We start from the raw sequence: 16,636 nt of genomic DNA, 5'->3' as shown, positions 1-16,636 counted from the left end.
TAATACTCTGTTTAAATAAAGGGATCTTATTATATTCCAATATAATTAATATAAGCTCCTAGGCCCGTTTTATGGAGGTGGTGTGCAGGTTTCCTTTGAGGATGAGGACTGAGAGGTCAGATATGGTGTGATCATTTTGTGAAAAGTATTCACCCATGGGCAATACGATGTTTATCATTTTTCTGTGTGAATTCACCCACGCATAGTGATTGCTTCGTTTCACCCACATAGTTGTTACTGGGGTGTTTAGTGCACTGGATGAAGTGCACCACATGTTTTGATAGGCATGAATCTTGAAGGGCGTATTGTGCAGAGTATTGATCATTGAAGCAGTGGAGATACAGCTACAGGTTCACACACTCAGATACCACTGAGAAAATCCAGGATTTACACTTCAACCCACTTAAAAACACCTTCACCAAACAAGGACACTCTACCAGAGAAGTACATCGCCCCATTGAGCAAACCACCCTTCTACTTATTTACAAGGGGAATAGGAAAGTAAGGGACAAGTGGGTGGAGAGGAGAGTGGGTTGCTGTGTCTGAAGCAGGTGGGAGGGAAAGGGAGCATTGGATAGATCAGGGAGTTCTCTGTACAGGAGGAAGATGGTAAGAGCAAAGGAAGCAATAGGAAAGAGCAAATGGGTAGATCTCAGTCCCACTTACTGTGAGCATCAGCCACCACCAAAGCTGCAACTTAGTTCTCTAAAGGGGATTAAAATAACAAAGAAATTTGGAATTGTCTGTGACTGCACAAAGCAGTCCCCTCCTGCAGCAGTCATTATCGGTGGGGCCTCTTCCCCCCGTCTGGAGTATTTGACAGCGACAACAGCCGTGTCCAGTATCTCCTTTTGGGGTGTTTTCCACCTTCCTGCTGGTGTTTGGTAGGAAACTAGTTTGCCGCCTGATCCGGGCTTCATTTGGTAGCCAGGGATGAATAGAGACCCCAATGCTAGGTGATAAACGGAGATCAACTCTGCCTTTCAAAGGACTGGGAGAAGGGAAAGAGGCGGCCCTTTATCCAAAGCCGAGCCCCTCCAGAATTAAGTATTCTGCGCTGACTTAAGAGAAAGCAGTAGAATGCCTGGTCTGTTTCACTGTGGGCAAACATGTGAGCTGCTGGAAAGTTGCCTGAATACACGCTCAGAATAAGCAGCGAAGGCTCACAATGAGTGCTAATTTGAGCAATGACACTAGCCACATTGTCAGATGCAACCCCTTTGCAGCTGTGCCCTATGCTGAGCACCTGCAGCGGGGCCAACGGTGAAACGTAAATCAGAAACGTGCTGCTAACGTAGGAGGCGGGGTGGCAGGAGGGAAGCACAGACACTTATCATGCAGCTGGCAACTGCGGAGTATTTGGACTTATTGTAAAACATGCAACCTGTGTCGTGCTGTGGACATTGGGAAAGTGTTCACGTTTGATGCTTCTGGAGAGAAAATAGAATGTCAGGGTTCGAAGGGACCTCAGGAGGTCATCTGGTCCAACCCCCTGCTCAAAGCAAGACCAATCCCCAGACAGGTTTTTTTGCCCCAGATCCCTAAATGGCCCCATCAAGGATTGGCCAATGCTCAAACCACTGAGCCAGCACAGCAATTTGTGATCACCAGAATAAACACAAGAGGCACGATCTGTGACTGAGGTAAGGAGACAGGACAGCATGAGCACTAGTGTTACTAACGGAAAGAAAGCAGAAGAGGTATTTCTAGGGCACCCATCATAGTAACTAGGCCCCCTTGCATGGAAGTGGCTGACACGCAGGTTTTTTTGCAGTGGCGGTGTAGCCGTCTTAGTCCAAGGATATGAGAGCCACCAGGTGTGTGAGGAACTTCTGTTTGTGAAAGACAAGCTTTTGAAATTATACAGAGCTCTTCTTCGGGTCTGGGAAAGGTACTCAGTGTGTCACAGCTAACTACAGTTTATTTAGACTAAAGAGTAAAACACGTTTCAGGAGACCATTTAAGAGGATTCAGAGTAACAGCCGTGTTAGTCTGTATCCGCAAAAAGAAGAACAGGAGTACTTGTGGCACCTTAGAGACTAACAAATTTATTAGAGCATAAGCTTTCGTGGACTACAGCCCACTTCTTCGGATGCATTTAAGAGGAAGTGGGCAATTAACACGTCTTCTGTCATAGGACATCACCTACAAAAGACGAGCCTGGGAACTTGACTTCATAAAATCATGCTATCAGAAATATTGGTTTCATGAGTACAACAGTCCGGTAACTCACTAACCTCCTTTGTCCTGTGACTACAGAAGTGTTAATTGCCTACTTCCTCTTAGATGGTCTCCTGCATCACTTTCCCCTCTTATGCTAAATAATTTGTCACCTTGTATCTAGCTCTGACACTTGTCTGTACCTTTCCCAGACCTGAAGAAGAGCTGTGTTTTAACTCTGTCTCGTTCCTCCCAGAAATTGATCCAACAAAAGATATCACCTCACCCACCTTGTGTCTCCAATATCCTGGCACCAACACGGCTACAACACTGCAAACAATGTTGTAATGATTGGTTTTGTGTTTGATATTTACATGGCAAATTTTTGCAAATTTATTAAAACTTCCTAAATTAATAGTAAAAGACAAACAGAGCCCCTTCATCCTCATACCTCACACTGTACTGGAAGAGTAAGTTAGAGGAAAGGCCTATCCAGTCAAATTTCTTCAATATTGTAGTTGAGAAAGAAGGAAGATTATATCCTTAGCACTAACAACGAGGAGGCCTTGTGGCACCTTCCGATGAAGTGGGTTCTAGCCCACAAAAGCTTACGCCCAAATAAATGTGTTTGTCTCTCAGGTGCCACAAGGACTCCTAGTTGTTTTTGCTGATACAGACTAACACAGCTACCCCTCTATGATGTTGTATTACTCTGAGCAGTTTTCTGTGTTTAACTCATTTTGCTGTGGCCAGGGAGAGGGGGATTCTAACCTGGTGGGGAAAAAGCTGTTTGTCTATGAATGGAGTTTCTGAATGTCTGTCTAATGTCTCAGAAGTGAATCTGGAATTAGATCAAGCACAGAAAGATCTCATTGGTCAGGACAATGTTTCTCAGGAGCAGATTAAAGTGGATGGTCAGGTTGAAGCCCTAACTGAGGAAGGAAAGGGGAGATTTTTGATGGGTAATGGATTGTTGGCTAGTACAGCTTGTAAAAGTGAAACCTGTCGTCCTTAGCACTATATGCTGCAGATTTCTACCTCTGGTTTCCAAGTAAATTGAAAAAGGGTAGTAGCGCCCTCTGATGGGAAAAGATAATAGAAACAACAGATACAAAACTAAACCAAGAAATAGTGCTCCTACCTGGCTATATCTACATCAGAGGGTCAGAACATCTCACTTGAACGAGACTGTGCCCTAATGATATATTTGGAATGTATTAAAGTAATGACCTCAGAGAGAGATGCAGTGTTCTTCTGTTCATCTCCCCTGCAATGTTAGAATCCTCCGATTCCTTGTTAACTCCTCCAGGATGTCAGAGGGAATTAGGGGGAGGAGGGCGTGTCCTGCTGGAAACCTTGGAATCACCAGACTTGGAGAACATTTAGGCTAAGGTTTACATTTAGTTGGTGGCAAATCAGATCATAAAGTGACGCCTCAGGAAGGGAGGGTGTTGGACTGTATTTGGAGCTGGATAAGAATGTCACTTGCTTGCAATTACCTTAGCTGGTTTTGCTTCTAATCCTCCGTGGCAAATGCATTGCTGCCAGTTGTGTATTCCATTGAAATTGGTACGTCAGGTGTACTTGTGCTCGGCAGTCCAGCGAGTTTATTCCAGTGAGAGTGCCTAATGTTGCCAGGCAGCAGTGAGGGAGCTAATGACATATTGTACTCACTATGTTAGGCAACACAGCAGGTGCTTTGTGCTGGATGTACTGGGGGTGTTTGGCAGCAGTCAAGAAGCTGGGTATAGCTACATTGTGGATTTAATGCTCGCTAACTACTTGCACTGAAATGATTAAATTGCTGGTTTAGTTATGTAATGAAACTAAAATTCAGTGTGTGCAGTTACCTGCTTGATACTTTTATCAATATATCTGAGTTTTTCTCCCAAATGAAGACTTGAGTCCCATTTTAGAGCCAGTATGGAAATCGAGTTGGCCTATGAGAGGCTTTGCTATTGTTGTTTTTTTCAAGTGACTTGGTCAGAGCCAAACCTGTGATACCTGTATTGTTAACAGGAAGCAAACAGTGGGGGACGTTCTGAAGGGACTGCATCTAGTGTGTATAGTCTCCCACTTACTGTGCCTCAATGTTCAGTTTCTCTTAGTTTTGTATATAACAGAATTAACAGTGGAGAGGAGAGAATTCTGTAAAAAGATGCTTTCCAAAACTGGGTGCTGCAGATCTCATTCACAAAGGATGTGGCAGGGTGGATCAGAGAAGTAGGAGTGGGAAGTTGTCATCTCAGACCTCAAAGTGTCCAGTGGTATTTACAATCGCTATCTCTGCTCCGACTTGTATTTAAAACAAGTTCTGGCTACGTGCTATTTCCACAGCCACAAGGAACCACGTGTAATAGCCAACCACCAAGGATTCTCTTTTGACATCAACCAAACAGACCTTTCCCTATAACTCCCCTGGAAGTAGAGAATAACACTAAAAATTATCTTGCTCCTAGCAGCCCGAGAGAGCGCCTGTGTTAATGGAAATCATTTCTGAGCAAAAACATGAGACCTGCTCTGAATTCTAATGCAGAGACTTTGAATGGACACAGTTTTTCATGTACATGTTTTCCCCCCTCATTCCTTCCACACATGCCTGCTACCTGTGTAGAACTTGAAGCGTGTGGCTGAAGTGTGGATGGATGAATACGCAGAGTACATTTACCAGCGTAGACCTGAGTACCGACATCTTTCCGCGGGGGATGTGACTGCTCAGAAGGAACTTCGCAACAATCTCCACTGCAAGAGCTTCAAATGGTTCATGAGCGAGGTAGCTTGGGATTTGCCAAAATTCTACCCCCCCGTGGAGCCCCCGGCAGCTGCCTGGGGAGAGGTGAGTTCATTTAAGGAACTGCTAGGGTTGACAAGCCAGAAAGATCTACCAGGCTATTTTGGATTGTAATAATAGAGCTAATCATGAGCCCTGATACCTAGTCGCTCCATTCCTATGAACAAACATTACATCTTTATTCAGAAAGATCCTGTGCTGAGTGCGTCAGAGATCAGAATTCCTGTGTGCTTCATTGTCCTGGCTTGCTCAGGAACAGAGCAGACCCCTTGGCTGACAGATTCTATTAGCACGTGATCATCAAAAGAAATTGTATCCTGGCTTGTTCTGTAAGATTTCAATTAGTGCACCATGTTTTAGGGGAAGCAGCATAATCCAGTAGATAGGACATGGGATTGGGGAAGTAAGAATCAAAATAGAAATAAAACCCAGATGTCCTGTGAGACCTCGGCCCAGTCAGTTAGCTTCTCTGCACCTCCTCTTTCCCATCTGTAAAAATAAGGGTGGTGGTACTCCTCATTGTAAAGTGTCTAGCCTAGGGATAAGAAGCCCATACGTGTTAAGGCTTGTTCCCCTAATTATTATTAAAAACAGGAGGTCCCCAGTATATGTCTCCCCCTTATCTGTCATTTTGCGTATCCGTCGCCCATCCATAGGGGAACGTGGTCCGATTCACATTGGTCCCAATTCGCATATCCGTTGCTTGACCTTTTGCGTGGCTTTTCTTTGGGTGCTTCCCTGGCGTTCAGGAGGCGCTGGGAGGGAAGGGGCGGAGGTGGAGGCAGGGCGGGCCATTATTTCTTTTGGGGGGGGAAATTCCCCAGTATCAGTTGCCCTTTTCAGGAATGTAACCGCCAACGTATACCGGGGACCCCCTGTAACAGGCTCTGCCGTCCTCTAGTGTGTTTTCTTTTAAGTTAAATGCAAGGCACTTACAGCAGATTACTGTGCTATATACGGTCATCCCTATTTTGACTTACAAACTTTGTGTGCCTCTTTTCAGCTGTAACAATGTGAACTCATTGTCTAATGTAAGACATTGCACCTTTGTACTAATAGCTACCGTTTGAGGTAACTTCTTAAATCGTTCTGCCTCTTGGCTGTCACTTGGGCAAAAGTGTAACATAACTAATTAATAATTTAATATTGCAGATCCGTAATGTAGGAACTGGTCTATGTGCAGATACGAAACACGGAACTCTGGGCTCCTCACTCAGGCTGGAAACCTGTGTGAAAGGCAGAGGAGAGGCGGCTTGGAACAACATACAGGTAATCGAGTCTTCCTCATAACACATTTGTTTTTAGAAGGATCATGATGAGGACAAGCAACATTAAAAATAAAAACCTTTGCCATGATCTAAATTAGGACCTAAAAATATCACAATGGCTTCACCACTCTGGGTAACGAGGCACAGTGCTGTGCCAGGGGAGTGAAATGTGGTCTGTGACCTAAGTACCAAATGTACTGATGCTGTTCCTGGTAGACTGCAGTTGTTAGTGTAAAAGCAAATAGCAGGAGGGAAAGGAACTGGAGCCGGGAAGGCTCCTTGTGGAGCTTTTACTTTTTAGTCTTTGAAGGGTTGGAGTGAACAGAAGAGAATAACAAAGGGAAAGAATATACCAAAACAATAAAAGAAACCGGTAACAAGGCAACTGTGATATGTAACAAAGTGAATATTAACTTCAAAGCATCTGCTGAAAGAAGTGATAGAGGAACACCGTACATATTGATGAACCTGCAAGCACGTTCCATAACCACTTACTGTCGTTCCTCTGACAGGAAGCAAATGCATGATTAACATCCTAACCATTGCTGGGGAGAGGGATTAACCTGGCTGGGCTATCGATCCACCCTCCTGATGCATTAGGGGCGAGAAATGACAGCTTCATTGTAACGGGGGTGGGGGGAATATTAGTCTTAAAATGTAGCAGCTGAGTAGCGGAAAGATCAAGAATACAATGCATCTATTACGGAGCAATACCTAACTCCTCAGTGAACTGGATTTGGTATTAGCAGATAAAGGTCTGTTGCATATCAATTTTGATGCAGGAAAACTGGAAATTAAACCAATTTACTGTGCGATTCAGTCCAAAAAGACAAGACTCCAACACAGGAGATCGGCCCAGGTTTAAAAACCTGTATATTAAGGACTGCAGAATACAGCGGGGTGAGAAAAACTGCTTAATCTAGTGCTGCCCAGTCTAATGGGGTTGAAAGTTTAGACTGCGTGCTTATATTTTATTTCTTTTGGTAACTAACTGACTTTTTGCCTATCACTTAAAATCTACCTTTTATAGTCAATACATTTGATTAATTGTTTATCTTTACCAGTGAGTTTGTATGCAGAGTGTGGTTAATCTGCTCAGGTTTGCAAAGGCTGGTGCATGTCCACTTTCCATCGTTGAACTGGGGAACCAATTAATAAATTTGCACTGCCCAACGGTATATTCCTGGGGTACAGTGCTGGGAGCTGGGGAGGTTGGTTTTGGTGCCTTTCTCTGGGTGATTCATGAGTGGCTCTGGGAGCATTCATGCAATCTAGCTGGGTGTGGGGCTCCCACAGTCCCAGGCTGCACCCTGGGGGATCCCGTCACACCCATCTAGTGTCCCATCACTGGCCATTGGAGATATTTGCTGCTAGCAGTCGCAGATTGGCTACGTGCCACTGTAGGCAGTTTTATCATACCATCTCTTCCATAAACTTATCAAGCTCTGTCTTGATGCCTCTGTACCCTCCCACTGGGTGGCTCATGCTGCCCCTAGGGAATCCCATGTGGCCTGAGGAGCACAGGGCTTGAATCTTAGATTCCCTGAGGCTCTGTGAAGGCTACCAGGGCAGATCATAGAACCATTATTAACAAGGGAGTCTTGTAGCTCTTTGCTGATTCTACCCTCTGCACTGTCAAGTGTTCTAATCAGTGAGTTAGTTATAAGCGTAATACTCCCACTGAGAGATCCACATTCCAAACTGAGGAGCCACCAGTCAGTGGAAGTGGCTTGTTTCTAAAAGAGTTCTTGACTTGCCATCCCCAGAGAAGTGCTGTCCAGCTGAGCAGTGCTACACCCTGTGGGGAAACAGAAGAATTTCAGCTCTTCAATCTGGATGGCTTCTCTTCATACGCGCTCATTCATCCCATTCTAAGAGGGTCATGTTTGTCCTGGCAGGTATTCACTTTTAGCTGGCGGGAAGATATCCGTCCTGGGGACCCTCAGCACACCAAGAAGTTCTGTTTCGATGCCATTTCCCACAGCAGCCCTGTGACCTTCTATGACTGTCACGGAATGAAGGGGAATCAGCTGTGGAGATACAGGAAAGTGAGTGCCTTTACTTAATGATGTGTCACGTCATTCCATGAACACCTGAGATTCCTTGTAATAACATGACTCATGTGGTGTTCTCTTGTGATTCATGTAGCTGTGACAAGAGAATGTATAGGAATCCATTGTCATTTAGCATTAATAAAAGCAGCATGGGCAAGATGGGGTAGACGTATCTTTCTTTCACCTACCTGAATGGAAAAGGACGACTTGAACAGCTCATGAGTAAGAAGAGGGTATAAAAACCACTAGCTACAGGAGACGGCAAAAGCAGCCTGCTTCTCATGTTTGTTCTGCAGAGCCTGCCCAAGGTTGCGCTTTGTGTCAGTCTTGTTAGTGTTGGCACAAGAACCACGTTTCATTGATGGCATAAGCAGCATCACTCCAGTGACTTCCATGAAACTGCATCTGTTTGCACCAGCTTTGCATCTGGTTCCATGTGGGCTTGTACACGAGCCCAGTACTTGGATATACGAGAGGCAGTGTGAGACCAACTTCTGTTCTTGCCTGATTGCAGATTGGTTTCAGTCAGGCTGCCATCAAGCCTGTCCCGCTTGCTCACAGATGTGCCAGGCTCCTAGTGTCCCCTGAACATGCCCTTATTAGATGGCGCTGGCTCCCTGCCTCTTCATTTTGAAATGGGAAGGAACAGCATTAAGTGTCATGCCAACAAGAGAGAGCAAGCGAGGAGACCCTCTGTTAAACCAGCTGCAGCTTGCACCCACAGCCCTCTGGCTGTGCAGTAATGCCATACCTGCCACGCACAAAATTGTACTAGAGCGTGTCAGGTTGGTGTTTTAATAATGCGGATGGTCCTGCCATAAGCGGATGTGACTTATTAATTCTCTACAAGCAACAGGTGAAGAGGTTTTTATTTAGAATGCTCATCTCCCACAAACTCCCCATCTGTAATGCCCAGTGTGACTGGAGGGTCAACAGCAGAACGTGAGCCTGCAAGCTGAAGAATCTAGCTTTAGTTTGCTTTTGCTTTGCCCGGCAGATGTTGCAAGGGTTGAACTGGCTGCCAGTGGCAAGGAGAGGAAATGTGGACAAACCCAGCCAGACACATGCCATGCTAGCATTTCAAGTATGCAGGCAGGGCTCCCCTGGAAATGTTGATTTCTGAACCGGTTCCAGCACTCATTGTTGCAGAAGTGATGCATTCTACTGCTCATCCAGAAAGCACTGAGAGAGGCAGACAGCAAAAGGAACATTAGCGTTTGCTGTAGAGGTGGGAGGTGGGAGAGGTCATGGTCTCCCCAGGGAATGCTGGAACCCCACTCATTGAGAAATTTAAAAGCAGCCTGCACAAAGCACTATAAAATGGGAGGAACAATCCTACATTGGAAGGGGAGTGGACTGTTTCTTAATATGTGCAATACCATAAATAACTGGTTAGAGCACCACACACATGTAAGAAACTTTCTGTCCTGAAGAGCTTACAGTTCATTAGATGTTAGATTAGATACATAAATCCTTTCCATTTCTAGCTCATGATTCCATGAGTTGTCTGCAACCAACAGTAGGTCAGGAGTAGGAGTCCAGGGTGAAAAAAGTATGCAGTGGGTAATGTATCTAGTAGCGCAAGACCAAACGACACGCACGCCCTTCCGTTGAAAGGTTTGTATCGAGATGCTATAGGGCAGCAACTGGGTAAAATAGGCTCAGCCTTGTTTCCTCAGTGGGACTTTACCTTTACTTCCCCGTAGACCCCCAGAATGTTCCCCAGTCAAGCAAATTGATTTTGAATTTCTCTTCCTCAGGACAAGACCCTTTACCACCCAGTAAGCAGCAGCTGTATGGACTGCAGCGAGAGTGACCGCAAGATCTTTATGAATATCTGCAATCCCTCTTCTCCAACACAGCAGTGGATATTTGAACACACAAACTCAACCGTCTTGGAAAAATTTAACAGAAATCTTGATCTTTAAAGACTGCAAATATATATATATTTATATATATATTTTACAGTTATAGTTTTTACCGGGGAGGGTTACAAAAAAAATTTAATTTTTTTTTTTTTTAAATAAGGTAAAAGGGAGAATCTCAGGAGAGGGTGTGACTAGCGGGCCAGTCTTTATTTTGAAGATGCTGCATCTTTCTCTTTTGGGGATGATGGAATTCCATGAGGCTTTACCCAAGTCACTTGCCTGTCAAGATGGGATCAGAAACTCTATTTTTAAAGGATTATGAACCTGGTTCGTCCTGCATTTAGATCACGTGTGGTACTTTCCCAGATGCTAAAGCGTTCCCAAATAGTCACTTTACCTCCCAGAATCCATCCAAGCAAAACCTGCACTCAAAATTACAGTGCAAAGTCAACATAACAGTACCTGACAAATACACTGACTTCTAGTGCATCAAAACTTAAAATGCAATAGAAGAATGAAAAGTGTACGTCTCTTCTGTGCACCAAACCAAAATATGCTAAAAGCAGCTTCGCCTCGTAATGCCTTCCAAAGGAATAGATCTGTTAACAGAAAACAGTTTGAGTGAACTAAGGGCAGCTGAGACTAACGTTCCAGTGAGTACAAGTCACTGGTAGAAAAAACACAATTTCAGGTCCGTGCACCTTGTTCTCTGCTACCCATTGTTGGGTCTCTTCAATATGAAGGAATAGAAAAAAGGTTTTACAGTAAGGTGACAGCCTGCAGCTAAAATAATTGTGGTGACTCTCACCACAGGTTCTTCGATGGCTAATATCAGAATGCACAGTCACTTATAGTATGGGGTGGCTTTAGGAGAGAAACATTCCAAGGATCCTTGCCATAAAATCTCCAGTTTTCCTCTAGAGACCTGAGGCCAAATACACCCTTAGCACGCGCAGCTGCAATTCCACTGAAGTTGATGGATTTGAGACTGCTACCCAGGGTTTAATTTGGTCTGTGGTCTTCTGTGGCCAGCAGTCCATCTGTCTGAGGTAACCCCAGTGAGTGCAGGACCCATGCACAAGGCCATTATGCTCTGACAAATGACTGCATAGTTATCCTTCTGCTAAGATGCTGCATAAATCAACCAAACTTACCATTTGCCTATCATCACCCAGCTGCTTGACTTGTCCACCTATCCCAGCTCTGGGATCGTGAGACATGCAGCAGCATGAGGGGCGGAAACGACCAAAGCACTGTCTTGGGAAGAGCAGGGAGACGTTTGCAGGCTGCTCTCTGGGGCTCCTAAGCAGCACAGTAATGGATCTCTGCTCCTGCAGCGGCATGAAGCTGCGCATTTCAGGCATCTTCCCTGCTGTGTAGCTCCTAAGTTTCACAAGAGAGCTTTGCTCTCGTCAGGTTCAAGAGGCCCATATGGCAGCTGCTTTGTGTTCCAGGCCTCTTGCTCACCACAAGACAGTAGTCAGCCCGTCTGCTGTTGCCTGCTCCCTGCTGCACCAGTTCAGGAGCTGCAGAGGTTATCAGGTGATTTGGTGATCTCTTAATGATGGTGCAGAATTGATGCAGCTTTGCTAGGTAAATCAGAGTGGGCATGCTGCCTGGCATGCAGAATCTCAAAAGTAGTAAACCCAGACTTGACTTCTGTGATGTTGCTCAGTGCAGCATTGTTGCAAATGATTCACAGTCCTTTGAAGTCAAGCATTGCTTCCTTTGGAGGGGTGGGAGGACAGAGACTTGACTGCCCTTTGGGATAGTCCATATTTTTTCTGTGATGCCAGCACACCCCAGCGAGAGATGCTGTACAAACACGACCAATGCCACACTGGCTTAACATTCTTTGATTAAAATACAATTTGATATGTTCTAAATATCTGCAACGTGTCTCTCATTAGAAGCACTTTTTAATACCACAGGGGGAAGCACCAGTTTCCAGTACTTGGCAAGTAGCTGTCAGATGTTTTCCTTAAGTTATTAATGCTCTCATTAGTCTGGTTGTACTGATTGTGGATCACTAAATGGCCCGTCTAGATGTCTTTATGAATGTTTTAATACCTGTGGAACAAGACGCTGTACATGAAGAGCACGAGTTGATTATAATTGGAGCACAAGGTCAGTACATGATCTGTTGATCATTCCACTGCAGCTAGCAGTGCTGTAACGTTAATGCCTGCAGTTTAGTTTTCCACTTCATTAGGGGATCAGCTTCTGTTTAAAATACATGGCTTTCTCTGTACTTGGACTCACCTTGTGAGCAAAATTTTGGACACTTTTAGCTGCTCAGCATGTTGGACACAAGCTTCTGAGATTACTGGTCGTGGGATAGGGAGCCTTTGATATCTAGGTCAGTGATTTGACTTTGGCCCAAGGGCAGTTGTTTGGCAGCATGCACCAAAAGACTAGGTGATCTTAATGCAGTTCCTACTTGACTGATATTAGTCACAGGACCACTATCACAACTGGCACCTCTGCTGCCCGGCTCAGCACAGAGGCCAAGAATTGAATGGGCCAGGAATGTTTTAATCTCTTTTAAGGGTGGTCTCTCCAGGTCAGTTGCAGTGCTGTCAATCTGGTTCATTTCACAAAGTTATGGATTTCAAAACATGAATGTCCCATGAATTCAGTGTGCCTATGTCTGATTGTCTCAGTGGTGTTCCTTGAGCTATTATTTTACTTACATTAATTATACATTTCAATGCCCCAGAGGCTTTGCTGACTAATGGGAAGTATTGCCATAGTCGGCCACCTACTGATTGAGAAATAGAAATTATATTTCTCAATCTTCATCTTTAATTGAGCTTTTGCTGAGCAATCAGGCTAATTAGTCCAATTATGTTTAGTTACTTATAAGCAAAAATCACCAAAGCATGAATCCATAAACAAATCCTCACATTTGCATGCAAGTCAAGATCAGGTCTCAAACGCCATCGATTACCTATTGGAAAACGCATGCTTTTCACATCCAGATAGTTTTCAAAACTGTAATTTAAAAAAAATCTCTGCCCTTGGCTTCATAAATTCTCTAGTTTGTGGCAAGACTGCATATAAGAATTCTGAAGTACAGTGGGATGCTGTGTGGTGTGTTCACGTACATTTCAATACCCAAAATGCACTTCAATCTCTGCCTATTTCATCGTGGTGTTAATGTCTGACCTCTGTGAGCAAACTACCTGGGTTTGAGCCCTGCATGTGAGTGCAGGGAGTTTTCCTGTAGGCTTTGGCAACAAATCTCTCCCCCTCTCCCCCCCAGTGGAATGTTGTGTGAGGTTTAATAAAAGGAGAATACAGCATCGTTAAAATAAAGATGTGCCTTTTTAAATGCAAATGTACAGCAAATGCCTAAACTTGAACCATTTCCTAGTGCCTTGCTGGACAAGAGTGAAGTGGGCCGGGGAGCAGGATGTACAAGAGAGTTTGATGCAGTGTGCAATTACCATTCTGGTGTGTGGTTTTGTTTTTAAATGTCTGATTTTTAAGTACAAATTTTAGGACGACAGAAGGTAGATGCAGGGGCTCTGGGGTTTCTTATTAAGAGTATCTATTAATGGCTGTGCTTTTCTTCACACTCAGCATGAAATCTGGAGATGGAAGCCTCAGTCGTCTTCGAGTGGGTCCCTATTGGGGTTACGCTTGGGACATAGAGTAGCAGTTCAATTGATGTTAGACCAGAGGATTTCCTGGGCCTGTTGCTGTATGTTTAATCCCTGATAATGGCACATATAATATCCGTTTAATCAAGGGAACAGCATCCAGGAGTTCACAATTCCTACTCAATGTATTCAGATACAGAGCTTTTCATAAATAGTTCCAACAGCATATCAGAATCTAAGTGAAAGGATAATGTGGTAACTTCCATAAACTCAACACCATGGATCAGTGGGGAGCAAATCTGTAATCCAGAAGTAGCAAGAAAACAATTCCTTAGCCGCTGTTCTTAGGTTCTGTGGTAATTTATACCTATGTAATGCCAGGTCAGCAAGTTTTCCCGTTTGCCTAGCTGGATGTCTGTAGCGTTAAAAAATTAATATTGGAACTTAAATGAGCACTGAGGTTTCACAAGTAACTGGTTCTTGGTACTAACACAGTGGAGCTCGGTGCTCCTGCAGCTACCACCGTATTGTTATGGTAATTGCACGTCCTTTTAGGAGCGAGGAAGATCACATAAGAACCATGTGAAAAGTCAGAATGCATCACTGGGTGAAAGGAGAGCAGTTTTCATTTATGTCTGTCTTTTGAGATATGCGCAGGATGTTGAAATGTTTGTGGTTGCAGTGTGTGGACAGTCTGCTGCAGCCAGCCAGTAATACATGGTATGAAATAAAACTGTCAAGGCTAACAGATCTAGAACAGTCAATGGCTGTAGGATTGGCTTTCTAGTATATGAGATTCAGATATGCGTGTCATGCCGCACTTTCATTCTACCTGGCTGCTACATTCTCATAAGCAGATAAGTAATGAAATACACAAGTCACATTTCAGAGTTAACAGCCCACAGCAAATGGGGCATTAAGTGCCCAAGCCAGTCATTACCTGACATATAAAAACCAGCGAACCGGTTGTCATTTCCACTACAAAAGGATTGTTTAGCATCAAGTGTTCTTAATGTTTTGTATTTTGTTTTATTTTAAACAGATGAATATTGTGGAAAGCGAGTTGGCAAAGCACTGTTAACCAACAATGAATAGCTTGAGGCTAATTTCTGTGATATCCAGTGTATTTTTAAAAATAAACTTTTTTTACAGGGGAGGCAGTGTGGGCTAGTGGGTAAGGCACTGGACTGGGGGTCGGAGACCTGGGTTCTATCCCCAGTTCTTCTGCTGACCTGCTGTTTGACTTTTGGCTTCCCCTCTGTGCTACGTTTTCCTCGTCTGTAAAATGTGGGTAATGTATACCTTTGGTAAAGTGCTTTGAGATCTACAGATAAAAAGCATTATGTAAGAACAACTTAATATTGTAATACATATTACAGTTCTTCACAGACAAAGCTTTGAATCAAATATAACATTTCCTTAGGGAAATAGGGTAGTGAGTCAGGTATTGGAAAGTTGAGAGATGAAGATTCCCACCAGCATGGAGTACTTGTTTTTCAGTTGTAAATTCATTTCATTTTACTGATTAACCAGTCAGATTGCCTTATCTAGATGTCACCCACACTAACTGAACTCACACTGCACTTGTTCCTTTGTCGTGAGATCCATGTATAAAACTAGACAATGACAGGTTTATGAAAATCATAATAAAAGACCTTTGTCTAGTTTTTCCTGTGACTCTGCCTTTGCTAGTTGAGTAGGCTCTTTATTCGCTTGGTGTTCTGAGCTTTCCTGATGCTCCTGCATTACCCGGAAGGCTTCAGTGATTCCAACAGATGTGTGGTTTTTCATTGGGAGCCATGCAGGTCTTAAAACTGCTCATTCAGCATTAGGAAGGAAGCTCTGATCCCAATTAGCAAGCAGGCAAATGTGAACTTGGCTTACAAAAATGACATGGAAACTAATCAATTCAACAGACTAAAACATTCGCCCTTAAAATAACAGTAACAAATAGCTTTAGCGTTTTTAGGATGGGAGCCCCAAAGTATCCATGATAAGGTCTGAGTTGGTTCACTCCTTGTACTGCGTGCATTTTAAATTATTTACTTTAAAACTGGATGGAATAGTGCCTCGTAAACCAGTGTACATTTATTTCTGGGCACATTAGGACCACACTCCTAATATCTGGGGACAGTAAAGGATGTTTAGCACTTTAATGTAGTAGCTTTCATAAATTGGAGTCAATCAGAGATAATGCATAGTGTTTTTAAAAGTTGAATGGACTTCCTTTTATAATATTTAAAATAAATTTTTAATGTTTTTCTGAAGATCTGTGTATGCAGAAATTACTCTCCTTTTTTTGCTTTCCTCCTCCCCCCACCCCCCATGAGAACAAAATAATTATCCTGGTTTGGGACTTACCTGGAGCATAGCGAGTTTCCCATCACCCCACATGCTCCCTTCACTGTGCACTCTTGTCCTGCTCCTCTGGGATAGTCACTTTAAGCTGCCCTCCTGCCGAGGAACATTGGAGTTCAGTCTGCCCCACACGCATGGACCCACTGCCAAGCTATAGGCTCACTCTCCATTGACAAGTGCTACGGGTCTCTTAAGTTGGCAAACTTTCCTGGTAATCGAGGGGTGCTAATTTTGGAGTACTTTAAAAATGGGTTTTGAAGGCTGAATGCTGCAGAGTCCCACAAAGGAAACTGAATGGGACGTTGTCATGGTTAGAGGGTGAACTGTGCTTTCGACTCTTTTGCAACCGCCTTTCCAGTGCACCCCTCAGATGACAGACTTAGCTTCCTTCCTTCAAGGTGGAACCCCATGGTTCAACCACTCTCACACTGGACCTCTGGTTTCCCAGCCATGTTAACGTAACAGACCTAACTATATTTGGCACCAGTGAGAAACTTCCCTCCGGCACATGTGGCCAGCAGCTGGTTAAAGT

The 16,636-nt window shown here is 44.0% G+C and overlaps 1 protein-coding gene across 1 annotated transcript in view; it reads left to right on the top strand.

Annotated features, from left to right (window-relative positions):
- Positions 1-15,935, top strand: part of GALNT10 (polypeptide N-acetylgalactosaminyltransferase 10) — a 125,007-nt gene extending 109,072 nt beyond the window's left edge. The window contains exons 9-12 of the mRNA XM_034778555.1: positions 4,775-4,996; positions 6,104-6,220; positions 8,118-8,267; positions 10,034-15,935. Of these exons, the coding sequence (XP_034634446.1) occupies positions 4,775-4,996; positions 6,104-6,220; positions 8,118-8,267; positions 10,034-10,201 (657 nt within the window). The 3' untranslated portion in view covers positions 10,202-15,935. The remainder of the gene's footprint in view (positions 1-4,774; positions 4,997-6,103; positions 6,221-8,117; positions 8,268-10,033) is intronic.
- The last annotated feature ends 701 nt before the right edge of the window (positions 15,936-16,636 follow it).

This window comes from Trachemys scripta, chromosome 8, assembly GCF_013100865.1.
Source record: "Trachemys scripta elegans isolate TJP31775 chromosome 8, CAS_Tse_1.0, whole genome shotgun sequence".
Lineage (NCBI taxonomy): Eukaryota > Metazoa > Chordata > Testudines > Emydidae > Trachemys > Trachemys scripta.
This window is presented reverse-complemented; position numbering and strand designations above follow the sequence as displayed.